This window comes from Aythya fuligula, chromosome 3 (assembly GCF_009819795.1).
Source record: "Aythya fuligula isolate bAytFul2 chromosome 3, bAytFul2.pri, whole genome shotgun sequence".
Classification (NCBI taxonomy): Eukaryota; Metazoa; Chordata; class Aves; order Anseriformes; family Anatidae; genus Aythya; species Aythya fuligula.
Window position 1 is genome coordinate 85924344 of NC_045561.1, and position 14529 is coordinate 85938872.

The window sequence follows — 14529 nt, forward strand, 5'->3', positions numbered from 1 at the left end:
GCAGATTAAGCTAATTTTAGCTGAATGTGTTGATGGTTGATAAATCAAAAAGGGATGACAGATAAGAAAGAAGAGAACTGTGAAAAAAATCTGAAGACAAGGGCAAGTTGTTTAACTTGATATTGCTGAGCAGCATCCAGCAGAGGGAATCATCTTTGATGAAGATGATTCACGGAAAGGATTATTTTAGCAGCTGTGTTTTATGTGACACCAAAGCTACGTTACTTGTAAACTAAATGGTCCCAGGGCCCCATTCTGTCCATGAGGTCAAATAGCACAACCTGGCTGTGCTTGCACTACTGAGCTCTTCTGTTCCAGAACAGGGGGGCTGCATCTGCACTGTCTTTTGGACTGGTCCCTGGTGTGGGACAAGAACTGGCTGGGAGAGTGGTAGTTCTCCTGGACCAGAAGTGTGCCAAGGAGCTGCAAATAGTTTGATAATACAGAAAGTCAAGTGTCAGAGCTCAGGAATATTTGCTTCACCAATGTTCTAGGATAGATATAGCCTAAGCGTGCAGTGTAGGTGCTTTAAGAGAACAGAGACGTGAATGTTCAATAACCAAGACCTAACATTTTGCAGAAACAGTGAATCTTCTGGAAGGAAGGACTGCTTTGATCATGGCCATTTACCTCTTATTGTTTTCATGCCTTCTTGTGCTTTTTATTCAAACTTCTTTTCAGCTTTCCTTCATCGCACTTGCAGCCTAATGATCTCATGCAGTATTTATCCTAAAATGCAGTTTACCACTTGATTTAGTCTACATTCCCAAGTTTTCTTAGTTACCTGGAACAAAACCAATGCTTCACTGAGGGGAGCTATAGAGTGACCATTGCTTATCATGCATTGTCACTCCACTCTCTCATAAAGACTTTATGCTTAAGGAATATACTTTTTGAGAATTTAAATTGCATTTCTGCCTTTCAGGTAAACCTTGTGTTAAAATAGGGCCTACTTCAGCAAGCTGTTTTGTTCAGTAGTAGTTAATTGCAAATAATCAAAACGTTGATTTTTGGAAAGGTCACCCTGGAAAATGTTTGTTATTATTTTCCTGCATCGCTTTAGGCTCCATACATTGTAGCTCATATCAGTGTCCTGGCATGCTGACAAGCAGGGTTACTCTTACTTTAGGACTCCATTAAATTTATAATCAATGCTCTGGATTCACTGTCTGCCACACACAAAGTTACTGAAAAATTTGAGCTTTGTGCCCCCTTCCTTTGAGCATGACAGTATATTTCTGTATTTAGAAGACTGTTGTTCTGCCAAAAGGCAGTATTTCTGCTGTGGCTTTTTGTAAATAGTTTTGTTTATAAAATGCACCTTTATGTTTCTTTCTAGGTAGGGATGAGATCCCGAAACCAAGGCGGAGAAAGCTCGTCTAACGGGCACTTCTCCAATTCCAAGCCTGTCATCAGCCATGCAGAGAACGAAAAACTCCAGGATGATGCCAAGAAAAAGAACAAACCTCATCGGAAGGAAGATGAGGTCATGGTTTCAGCAACTGTCAAACGGCACTCAAGATCACCTGGGCCTAGTGAACGAAAGAACAAGAAGTCCATAGAGCTCTCTAAAGAGGACTTGATCAAACTCCTCAGTATAATGGAAGGAGAACTGCAGGTAAATTAAACAACTTTTTAAATGTATTTTCTATTTATCTATATATTCTTAGGCTGTCCAAGAATCATGGGGCTCAAGAGACAGTGACATGCAAATGTAAGGCAAAGGACCATAAGGAGAGTGCTAGTTGGTTTCTAACAGGATAGTCACAGTTTTAAGTACTGCTTAATTTACCATGTCTATCTGCAGCTACTGTAGCAAGTGATATTACAAACACCTGTCAGAACTGATGAAGAAAGGGGAGTCTGATGGTCTTCAATGCTTAAAAAGAGGCACAAAACAACCACAGGAGAATCAGGTCAGAAAAAGACAACAAATACAGTGAGTGCAATTACAGTCTTAAATACAAATATTCCAGGGAGAAATCCAGAAGTCACTAATACTGGAAAAGGTCTTAAGATAGCCCAGGACCTTATGCATACTCAGGGAATTGCTCAGGTCTCAGTCAAAGCTCTGCCTGTCCCACCTGACCTCCGGCACTATCTGCACATCCCCTTCCTTGCAAAGGTCCATTGGTTTTCTTTCCTGGAGCAGTGCTCACTCGGAAGTTTACTCAGTTGTCCAGATTTGCATATTTATTCAACCCAGTAATAAGTCTGCTATGGCAGACAGCTTAGGTTTGTGTTTAACTCACATCCCCCTAATTTCCATCCAGTTTCAAAGGTTCTCTTTAACAATAATAAATCACTGAACTCTCAGGAGTCTCAGCCATTAGGGAAAATGCAATTTCAAAATGAAAAGCTGAAACACAGTATTTGAAAAAGTCAGTGTGAAGACTTCTGACTTTTTATAACTTATCCCCATTTGCATTAGGACTGCTTGCCAAATTTATACATTCTTTTGTTTCCACTCTAATGCTATTTTTCAGTGAATCTGTGGACAAGCAGAAAAAACTTGTCTAACCTGTGTGAAAACATGCTATATTGTGATGTCTTATTTCTACGTAACCATTATTTAGCATTTCACATCAGGCTTTAGTTTTTCCCTGAAATTTGCATTCATTTTTATCATCTTATCTGATTAAGGGAAGCAATTGTTTTAGAAGTGATCCATTAATTTATTTGGTACATGAGTCATCTGAGTTATACCATTACTGCAACTCTGTGATTTCATCTCACTTCAGGTTGTCAGAAAGCACTTTCAAGTTTCAGGAAATATGCATTTAAAGTAGATAGTTGTGTCACAAAGACCAAGAACAGTCATTTGGCAGTGAAAAACTGGGGAAAAAGGCAAAAAAAAAATCTGCTGAATGCAATTTTGCTATGAAAAAAATTGTATCATTATAGAACAGTAGTCATAGTCATAGCACTTCCTTTTACTTTATACAAAAACTAGTATGTGTTAATTCCTAAAATATGGAGCTAGCATGCAGCTCTGGGGGTGAGTAGAGCCAAATCTGATTATAAACATATTGTTCTCATGTAGTTCAGAAAGATTTACCCTGAAGTCACCTTTGTGGTCTTCAAAGGGGATGTGAAGAAAGTCACTAATACTTCATGGGTGACATTAAATGTGGTCTTTATTCTTATCTCCGAGTAACTCTCTTGGTCAACACATGGAGCTGTGGCTCTTTGTCCTTGTCCTCCACTTCATAGCCAAGTTACACAACCTTTAAAGGGCTGCCCACATTCTCATTATCCCTATGAGGAAGATGGGGATAACTGCCATCTTCTGTTAGTATGGGTTGAAAATCCTCACCAAGGTTATACATGCATTGTCCCGCACAATACTTTTAGGGATATTCCTATGTAGAAGCCCCACAGAGACGTTAGGCTGCGCTAAAGCATCCCAGCATCACAGGAGGCTTCTGAGGACAAACACACTGACAGCTGTAAAGTGCATCTCTTTGTCTGCTCCCTCCAGACAGCGACAAGAATCATTTATGTTTTTAAGCCATCGGAGTTTTAAATTTCATTTCAAAACCCCCTGTTTGAGGCAGTTATTTAGCTGGTACCTGTGTTGAACCATTTCTGAAGTGGGCAAGCTACAGCTCTTTGGCCTGAGATGAGAGCCTGGCTTTGACACTGCAAATGAGGATGAGCCAAGGCAGACTCCAGCCAAGTAAATACTCTGGTATTACCTCCTGGCTGTCACAGTGACCTAATACACTGAGTCATTTTGTGGCTTTTCATTTACAGATCTGTACAGACATTGCTAGTGACTGGCTGGCATTTTGTTGGACTGGCAAATCAGACTGTGGGTTTATTTTGAAGCCACTTCAATATTGGCAAAGCAAACAGTGTATAGGCACATGTAAGGAGATTTTTGTTTTGAGAATAACAGTGGGCCATACCTATAGGGTCATCCAATAATTTCTGAAGAAAAAAGTGCAGTAAAATACACTGACTATTTACTCAGCAGCCAGCAGCAGAGGCCTTACATCTGTACTACTGAACAGTGTGCAGGGTGACACTGCCTTGCACTCTCCAAACAGAGAGCCCAGTTGGGGATGCTATGGTCATGGCAACCATGGGCTTCCGCAGATTAAATTAAAAACTCTACATATGCTTCATGTGCTTAGTTCTCTATTTTCACCTGACATCGTAGCAAACACAGTCACAAGCCATGTTGCTCCAGGTATCAGTTCTGAGTCCTTACTTTGGGACTCGATCTCCCAGCTGTAATTTTGAAAGGTGAAAGTGCCAGTAAACTGTGAAGACATGCCTCAGCAGTGATGTTTATGTCTTCTTCTTCTTTTCTTTTTTTTCTTTTTTACTCTTTATTATAATGACCTCAGGTAGCTTGCTTTCGTTTTAGCTTCCAGTGCCAAGTTGGACTTGGCTTTGCCTGTCGTCAAGTTTCTTGGCTGGGCCCTGTGCTCTTACTGCATGTAGAGAGGAGAAACTTTTCATCAACTTCTGAGGTCACTGGAGCTTAGGCCTTATTTTGTAAGAAAACAAAAGGGGAGAAAAAGTATACAGGAGCTACAGTGATGAAAATGTGTCCCAGTATACATGGCAGGAGAGCTCTTAAGTGCAGCCTCTTTAGAGGAGAGTGAGAAGAAAACAGACTGATGACAGGAATTGATTTGAAAGGCCTTGTAGCTCAGTAGAGGGTCTTTTTTCTTGAGGGCTCCCACTGCTCATATAATAAACCAGTGATTACATGGTCTCTAACATGCATTGGATACACAGAGATAAAAGATCCATGAAGGTGTTTTCTCCATATACAAGGGAAAAAAATAATCTGATAATGCCATTGGAATAAATTGGACTATGAATCACAGTGTTAATTTGTCTGATTGTTGCAGTTGTTTCAGTCAAACCAATGTGTAAATATTACTAATTACAAAGCAGCACAGACAGCATGAATCTCTACAATGACTACATAATCCTATCTGTGGTAAACAGATTCTTGTCCAACAGCCCATATATTTGGCCTGTATGCTTTCTGAGCAGTGACTGTTTTTCTCCAGCAATATCAGCACTGATTTTCAACATTTCCTGATTAGGGGTCTGAGAGGAAATGGGGGGCAGTATTCATACATGTTTACCATGCACTCTTTTATTGCATGTTCAGGGGAAAAAAAAAAAAAAAAAAAAAAAAATATATATATATATATATATATATAAGTTTGTTTAAAAACTACAAATTATTTAATTTTTTAAGAGAATTCATTCCTTTGTTAGGTTCTATGCCTGTTGCCAGACAGATGAAACTTTAAGTTTGGGAGGCAGTTTTCTGTATTTCACACCAATTAAACCAGGACCAACTTTTGCACTCAAGGCCTTTGTTATAGTCTGTGCTTTGCAGCATTTCTCCAGTGCAGAAATGGCATCACCCCCTGCAGCTCAGCCATGCGTTCTGTTGCCTCACCCAGTGAGGTCCTTTGCACTCTTTAGGACAGATGGACTGGCTTCCAGCTTCTATTTGACAGAACCAGGTAGAGCTTGCCTTCAGGCTGTTTCCAGACGTTCTCCTTGACCTGGGCATTTCAGGGGAGGGTTTGCAGAGTTGGGTGACGACACTGTTGTGTTTTCTCTGGGAAATACTTAGGTACAAGCAGCTGTACATCCTGCTGTGAGGGAAATCCTCTCTCATAACAAACTCAAATAGCCGGTTCCCACATGGGTAGTATAGTAGCTAGAGCATGTTAACATTTTAAAAGACATTTTAGCACTTTACCACCTGCCTTTCTATCAGAAGACTAAGCTTTGTATATGTAAAGGGTGAAAGGAAAATTATTTCCTGTTTCCATTTTCTGTTTTCTTCCTTTTTTATATATGTACATATTTTATTAAAACATTTTATTCTATTTTTACTCTATTTTATTCTATGATAACTATGAAATAAAATGACTTTATGAAACTGTGCTATACAGCAATCATGTTTTAAATAGCTTACCTCTCTCTACTGTTTAATGCTCGATGTGTTTGTAGATGGCAGTCACACACCTTCTGAGTCTTTACTTCACTGTGCTAGCTGTGCCACCTTCATTTTCTATAGCAGAAGAAGCTTCCCACTCTTTCAATCATCATTTGATCAGCACCAGTTGCACTCTAGCTTTGTCTTTCCTAAATGTCTGCAGCTAGAACTGTACATAGTGTCTCAAACATTGGTTTTAATATTTCATTTTCTATGCTGAAATGGCTTTACTTGGCCCTTCCATCCCTTGATAAAATGATTGATATATGAAATGGTTTGACTTAGTTGCTGTAGTTGTATTATTTTTCTCCTTCTTCCTCTTGCTGCAATGTGTTAACTTTCATGCAATGCCTTAAACTGCTTTTGTTTATTGAACTGCTTTGTCAAGGAAACCTGAGTTTCCTAAGAAGCTGAAACACCACTGTGACAGACATCTCAATATTACTTAGTTAAAAACACCATACAAATTCCTATATTTTTTCTTCCGTGCCTTTCTTGATACTCTTGAATACATACAATTGAATATTGAGTTCCCCAAAAGCTCAAGATCTGGAAATACTTTAAATAGGTGGGTGGAAATCAGACGTGTTTCTTTTGGGTAATGTTACAGTTGCAAGATAAAGCTGGGAAAACACGCCACAGCACTGATCCAGAGGGAAGAATACAAAGCATAGTGAAGAGGAAAGAGCTTCCAACTGATCACTAGTCATATCTCCCAGTTTGTGAAGCTGTAGTTATCTGTAGAGAAGCTTGAGTAAGTAAAGGATGGGTAAAGCCACAGAAAAGTGTGTGTAGAGTAGCTTTGCCTAAGTGTTTATAACTGTGAAATCTTGTTAATTGGATTGACATAGTTTAGTATTTTCTGAATATATCACACAGACAAAATTCAAATCCCCCTACAGAAAAACCTTGGCATAGACAGAGCTACAGGGAAAAAGTGAGGATAGGGTTAATCTGAGGAGAGAGAGGTGACAAGGATAATAGAATGAGAGGAAAGAGTTTGGGCAACAGAAGAAAAAGAGTGTAAGGAAAGGGGGATGCAACAGTGATAAATGGATACAAGTTAGAAATGTGGAAAAGGGATGTAGATATGACAAGAGAATGAGGAGACAGATGGTATGGGCTAGCATAGCAATATCACTACGAGGAGCTAAACAATTCTCTCCTGTCTGACTGAGTCCTTGTTTGTTTGTTTGTGTTTTCTTCGTGGAGCAGGCTTTTTCAGGACAAAATTTAGGGTAGATTTCAGACCACAAATTTATAGCCAGAGATGAATTTTGCCTAGAATAGTGTGCTTTTCTTCAATTCACAACCATTGCTGTGCAAAATGCATGAAATACAGGGTTTGTCTAGCAAGTCACAGAAATTATGAATTTTAAAATAGAATCCTGCTGGTTTATGAAAAAAAAAAAAAAGATAAAAAAAAAAGATAAGACAATTCACTGAAATATAGTTAAATTGTGCTATTCAGGCAATTTACTACTGTGAAGTCAAGGGCAGAGGTACTATCAATTATAGTAATGAAAAAATCATAGAATGGTTTGGGTTGGAAGGGACCTTAAAGATCATCTAATTCCAACCCCCCTACCATGGGCAGGGACACCTCCCACTAGATCCAGTTGCCCAAAGGCCCATTCAGCCTAGCTTTGAACACCTCCAGGGATGGGGCATCCATAGCTTCTCTGGGCAACCTGTGCCAGTGCTTTACCACCCTCTAAGTAAAGAATTTCTCCTAAATGTCTAACCTAAATCTAAAAAAGTTTTTTACTTTAAAGCCATCACTTTTTGTGATGGTTTTGTGATGGACACTTTTGTGACAGACACGATCATCTATTTGGTAATAAAACTGCTTTAGAATTACATGTTTTTCAAAGTCATTATCTTTAATAAAATGTCAGTATGACTGGACAGCTGTAGGCTGAAAACCACTTCCACAGAGTTTTAACATCCTTCTCTGCTAATGCCTGAACTGCACTCACTAGAGCTAGATCATGTTGTTTAGACTTGGAGGGTCAGCTGGACAGGAAGGAATACTGGAATAACTGTTTCTGATCCACTAAACATCTTGTCTAGAGGGGAGGGAAGAAGATGAGCAGCTTTTTTTTTTTTTTTTTAATTAATGCATTTCTGTACAAAATGTAACAGAAAGTACTGCCCCAGATCAACTTTAAGTTTTGGTCTTGGGACCAGTGTCCTTAACTGATCCTCCTTTGCAATCTTCTTCAAATCATTTTAGTCACCTGATGTCACTTGACCAGGTTTTTATTTGTTTGGTTTTTGTTTTGTTTTTTTCATGTACGTAATAAGAATTGTACACTCAGTGCAACAATAATGAGAACATGTATGTCATTTCTCATTTTCCTGGGAAAAGGCTCACTCTGTGGGAGAGAACATGGCCAACCAATTTGTGATAGATGCTAGATGCATGGACTTTCTGCCTTTAAAATATCTGGGATTCTCAGGAGAGCTTGCAGTAAGCATATCTCTTATGTGTCATACTGCTGTCCAGTCCTCTGAGTCACCAGCTGTTAATTTAACATTTCAGTTGTAGCTAAGTCTGTTTTTATTAACTTTGCTGTCCCCGTTGTGTATTTATTAAGTTTGTGTCTCCTATTCTCCAGCTGACAATCAGATAAGCTCTTGAGAGCAAAACTGATTATTTTCCATCCAAAATGAGTTTTAATAAAAGCAAATATAAGCCTTTATATAACAACTGTGAGAACATGGCTATCTGAGAAAGTGTCTTGTTTCTAGGGTTAAAGGCTCCACCTATTGGTTGACTAAAACGAGAGAAATGCAATATTTCAATATAGAAAATGGCTGGTCCTACTGAACATCCTGTGTCTTGCCACATTTTTGCGAAACTGCTGGCTTCAGTGTAAGACTTTGCATGAGGTCCAAAGTAAAACGAGCTCAGTGACATATGTCTGAGAGCTGTGCACACACGACACTCAAACTGATGCAGGGCTGAGAGATCATTAAGGGAAATCCTTTTCTAAGACAGGAATGGTTTGAATTTTTGCAAATGAAGAGCTTCTTACCCTGGAAATGACTATTTTTATTTGGAAAATAAAATAAAATAAAATAAAATAAAATAAAATAAAATAAAATAAAATAAAATAAAATAAAATAAAATAAAATAAAATAAAATAAAAACATAAATTCTTCCAAGCCAGCAAAATTAGTGGAACTGACTGAACCAAGTACAGTTAGAAGGTACCTTCCAGGTGTTTGTGGCCTTTGTGTTTAGACAAGACAGGAGCAGAAGTGTTGATGGAGTCAGTTTTATAATGAAAGCCCATTTACCAAGATTGTCCCAGGCAGTTTCAGCAGTTCAGGCAAAATGGTAGTTTGAAAGCTCCGGTATTGTTCCTGGGGATGCAACGGGGAGATGGAGAAGGGAGAGGACATCTGAGAGAAACTTGGGGAAGACAAGAGGAAGGACAGATGTTGAACACAATCAGGGGGATTTTGGAGACAGTGGGAGGCTATGAGGACATTGTGGGCATTGGCAGGAGTCCTCATTCTGCACCTTTCATTGTCTGCCCTCGCAAAGTCACTTTTCTCTAAGAGCTTGCTCCACTTCCCTTGTCTCCTCTGACTATTCCTCTGCTCAAGTAATTGGCTGTACTGGTAAGTGCTCGCTGTAATGCAACCCTGCTATTCTTGCCCATTCATCAGTCATCAGTAACTTGAATGCGTATCCGTGGAGCACAGAGCACTGGAAAACATTTTGTTGAAGCCAACAAAATGCTTGGACAAGAGAAAGTTGTGTATACAGTTTATTACACATGTATACACGCTTGCTGCTGTTGGTATCCTGCTCTGAGTTATGCAGTCTCTGCAGACAAGGCAGAAGGATTTCCTCTGAACTTCGTCATCCTGACAGCTATGGCCCCAGTGGCACCAGCTTGTCTCTCACTCTGACCTACTCCACACATGCTCATTCCTGCCAGAAGCCAGCTAGATGACTGCAGAAAGAAACACCTGTTTGGGTTTGTTCCTCTCAGAGAAACACCAAGAGGTACATGTACTTACACCAGCATCTTCTAGTGCTTACCTGACGTTCAGGTCAGACCATCTAATTTCAAGTGCTTCAGATTCTCACAGAGGCAATGAAGCACTTTCAAAAACCAGTTTGTAGAGCTTGAGTTGCACGTCTAATTAAGATGATTTTAAGTTTCCCATGGACTTCAGCAAATTGGATGGTAATGTAGAAATACATAAACATGGAAGAAACAGAGGAATACAGTGAAATGAAGAGAAGAGAAACGATATTGATGTCCCAGTGCTGTATTTTTCCGTAGCATTCAAAACCTTAGAACCTGGGGATCTTGTATGTATTAATAAATTAAGTCTCCTGACATTCCTGGGAAGTATTATTTCTTTTACAAAATGGAAACTGGAGCATTATGAAGGTTAAATCATATGTGGTAAACACTGGAAAGAGGTTAATGGACAGAACATGGATCTCTTGAGTTATGGTCCAGACTTTTTACTGTAGCATTAAAGGGAAGATTATAACACAAGAAAGAGGAAAGGAAATGCTTTTCCTTTCATTACCCTTTCATAAGTCATCTTTTTTTTTTTCCTCTCTCTTAATTATGTGCTAACTGATCATAAAATAATTTGTTACAAAGGGAAGGTCTCAAAGGAAGGCACCTTACTACACAAGTCCAGTAATACAAAGACACCTTAATGTGTGTGAAAAGTATTGCAATTTTACTGATTTCCTCTGCTGCTAAAGTGCCTCATGATCTGCCGCTCACCTAGGATGTGGAAAGCTGCAGAACATTTCCTTAGCATGAAAAAAGGCAGAGGAGGCACTTATGCTATTGGAGTTTTCTATGTCTGATTTGGTGTACCACAACCAGGGGGTCTCCTCTGCCTTTGCAAGCATTGTAGTGACTGCCAGCTGCTGCTCTGAGATGTTAAGCTGATTTGTTAATTACCTCATTTGTTAGGTTGCACACCACAACACAGCAGCCACGTACCAGCCAGGAACTGTGAATGCAGTCACTCCTGCACTGGCGTTAACGATTCTCCCTGCGCAAGTGTCCAAAAAGGTGCTTTAACAGATGTTCCTCCCTCTCCCTGCTGGCTGCTTGCATCAATGCGGGGCCTCCGCTTGCTGCCGGGCTTCAGGTCATGTGCAAAATGTTATTATACGCTTAAAGTTGGCTGAGACGTATGGTCTGAATGGCTGGATACGGTAAACCCAAACCAGCGGGGTTAGCCCTGGCGGTGCATTCCTGAAGTATGTAAAGCACATCCCAACATGCAGATTTGTGCGCATAATTGAAGGTGACCTCCTGTATCTGTCTCTCCGTGCCGAGTAAATCATGACACTGTAATTCTTCATGCTGCAGTAACTGCCCTGCGATTTGATAATATCGAGCAAAACGCTCTTTCAGTGTGAAAAGGCAGGATAACCCAGACCCTAATAATTCTGAAAACATCAAGCAGTGTGGAGTTAATACTTCTCGAGGCCTTACCATGGGAATTTTCTGGCTGTGGCCCAGACTACAGATAATTAATTATGTCAGTGAAAGGCTCTGGTGGCCTGTTTTCTTCAGAAAAAAGTGACATCATCCATGGAGCTCTCTGGCAATAAAGCAGAACAAAGCTGTGTGGGCAGGAAATAACAGACAGATGTCTTCTAGTGCTCATTTGATCTGTTTCGAAGCTTGCTGTAAGAAGTAATATACTGTTCAGTACTGCTTCTCCTCAGCTCTCCAATCTTTAGTGCGGATGTTTTTAAACATAAGAGGCCAAATTAATTCTTCTGGAGCCACTTCAGAGGATTTATGCAATGGTTGAGCTGGTCTATCACGTGCCTCTTCTTCAGTATTGATTTTAGGAGGACTTTCTGTGTTATCACTGTAAGATAACTCACAGCAGGATGAGATACACCACGTAGTTCCAAGGGCTTTGTACAGGGCCAGAAAGTTCTGTGCGGTATGAACAATACAGGACAACCCTGTTTTACATCACCAGTGTCACAAGACATCACTTGTATTTCCTGGTATATTACACTAAACTTTTGTACAAAAAGCACTGGAGGTCACTTCTCAGCACTGAACTCATCTCTCTACTTCCAGCACAGATCACTTACACAGACCCGAGTCCAGAAATGTTAGAAGAAATTAGTGCAAGTGAACTCCACAGTTTTAAGTATCAGGGAAGTTAGCTAAGATGACAGGAAAGAAAAAACCTTGCATTGTCTTCTTTGCAAGAAAAACAATGCATACATGTCATTACCTACCATTTTCAATGGCTAGAACCATTAGGTGAGTGATGCAAACGTGGCTACTTCAGACATCCAGTATAGGAAACAAAAATATTTCTTGAGTTTCTAGCAAAAATGAGCTTTGTATGATGCAATATACAGTAAAACATCTAACTTCCTAGCTTTGAAGCACTAAATGTATCTGTCCCTGAAAATAAGTTTACATTCAATCCTTGCAGCAGTATGTAGGGATAGCCTGGGGAAGCAAGCCTGTAGCAGGTGTTGTTCTATTAGGCAGGGTAAGTTTTATTAATTTCTCTATTTGTGCTCATAGTATCACAATACAAAATGAATAAAGTTTGGTTTCTTTTTAGTTGCTTGAATTTCCTTCCAAGGTAAGAAAAGAAGGGAAGTTACTGAGTATAAACATGCGGATTAGTGTTAGGAAAGTTTTACAGATAGAGTTTTTCAACTACTGTTGCCCAAAGATGCTGTCTTCATTAAATTAAACTAAACAAAAATGCTGTGGGTCTCTAATGGGAATTTTCAGAAACAAGACTATTCCTGCTGGCTGTGACACAGCATGAGCGTGTTCTGGATAGTGCAGAAAGCAGTGTGAGAGCATCCTCCCAATTTCCTTTAGAGGCATGCCTTGGTCGTGATGTTTGCTAGCTCTAGGTGAAGTTTGCGAAGTCTGCTGGAATTTAGGAAATCAGACACTGGGAAGATCACAACATTGCATGGAGAACCTGTGACCTTATCTAGTTTCTGATGCAGTGCGGGGCAGCTGTTGCACTATTAATAACCTGAGCTGTGTGAAGCACAAGTAACAACACCACAAGTAACAAATTAAGGTTCCTGTCTGTGGTTTTATAGTTATTTCTTGCCATTAATCACTAGCAAGAAAAACATGATTTCATAAACATTAAACCTCTGTTACTTGGTGTTTTCACTCATGCAGGCATAATAGGGTGTCATGATAACTGGGAAAGAAATACTCAAAAGATGGAAATATCAGAACTTCCAAATATTGTATTAGTGTATTCCCTCTTAGCTCTGCTCCTGGTCCTGAATTTTCAGAACTACTTTCAATAAATTGAGAGGAGTCTCATCATGTTATTGAAGTGTTTAGGTCGCTCTGAAGTCATTAGATGTATTTTAGATTGAACACTGAACTGTAAGGGACATGGTTACAGATTTAGAGAGCAGTAACACTGTGAATTTGCAGGAAGACAACTTATGAACAAACAAAATTCATGAGAACAGTTTAGTAAATGGCCTGGCAAAGGATCTCAAGTTGGATTTTCCTCTCATCTGACAGTGATTACTTTGAATCCATTTGGCCCATCTTGAATGCAACTGAATTTTTTTCCCAATTTACTAGATGCCTTATATGAAACGAGTTTGACCAGCCCAGTCCCATTTCCCAGGTGACAAATGGGCTATCGCAAAAATTCCCCGTTTAGTGGGTGCTAAGTTTTGTTCACAGTCTCACGGGAGAGGCCAAAGACTGTGGGAATGGGGAGAGAGGGCTGTGGTAAATTGGCAGGGCAGTGCAGGAGGAGGAAGCACGTCCGAATGCTGGGCTTGTGTAACAGTCTTTCCATTGACCAGGAATTTGGTTGCTAGGCTGCCAGTCCCCTTTTACAAGCAGCAGAGTCATGCTATTGTTTCCTAAATGGTTTCAATTTTATGCAGGGACCTCTTTACATCCCTTCTATATCATTTAAATATTTTACTAGGCACGTATTAAAGTGAGGTTTGGAACTCAGACCCCTGCTCTGCTCAAGCCTGTAAGCAGAAGAAAGCCCTTCTCTTTTATTCTGCCAAAAAGTGAGTATTTCAGGGTAACCATGCGAAAAGTGGTCTCTCGTTGGCCTTCCAGTGGGGCAGCCAGCGTGCAGGCCTGAGGGGAGGAGAGCATTGTGCTGTGGGAGTTCCTGTTCCCAAGTAGAAACACCGACCCTGTCACCTAAGTAGGTGCTGCAACCACTGGGCAGTAGGGAAGTGGGACAGGAGAGCAGGAGAAGCTCTGCAAGACATCAGTGTTTGAATTTCAGCCCCTCTGTGGATTTACTAGAGACTTGAGGTCATCATCCTTTAGATTTGGGCACCTCCAGTAAGGACAAAACGAGGCTTAGACAGATGATACAGTTTGACGTTGCAGTTCCTCTCTCAGCAGGGACAGTAGGAGTTTGGTGAACAGGGAGGCTCTAAGCAGGCTTTGCTCCTGAAGAAAACGAATGTGGAAAAACACCTCTCAACCTATATGGCCATTTGTGTTTCTTGCCTTGAGAGTATTTCTAGGAGGTCAAAT

The 14529-nt window shown here is 40.1% G+C and overlaps 1 protein-coding gene across 5 annotated transcripts in view; it reads left to right on the forward strand.

Annotated features, from left to right (window-relative positions):
* The window catches only part of FILIP1 (filamin A interacting protein 1), a 121999-nt gene that overhangs the window by 61268 nt on the left and 46202 nt on the right, over window positions 1-14529 (forward strand). For all 5 annotated transcript variants that reach the window (XM_032184386.1, XM_032184382.1, XM_032184384.1 and 2 more), the window contains one exon: window positions 1340-1618. In XM_032184386.1, the coding sequence (XP_032040277.1) occupies window positions 1340-1618 (279 nt within the window). The remainder of the gene's footprint in view (window positions 1-1339; window positions 1619-14529) is intronic.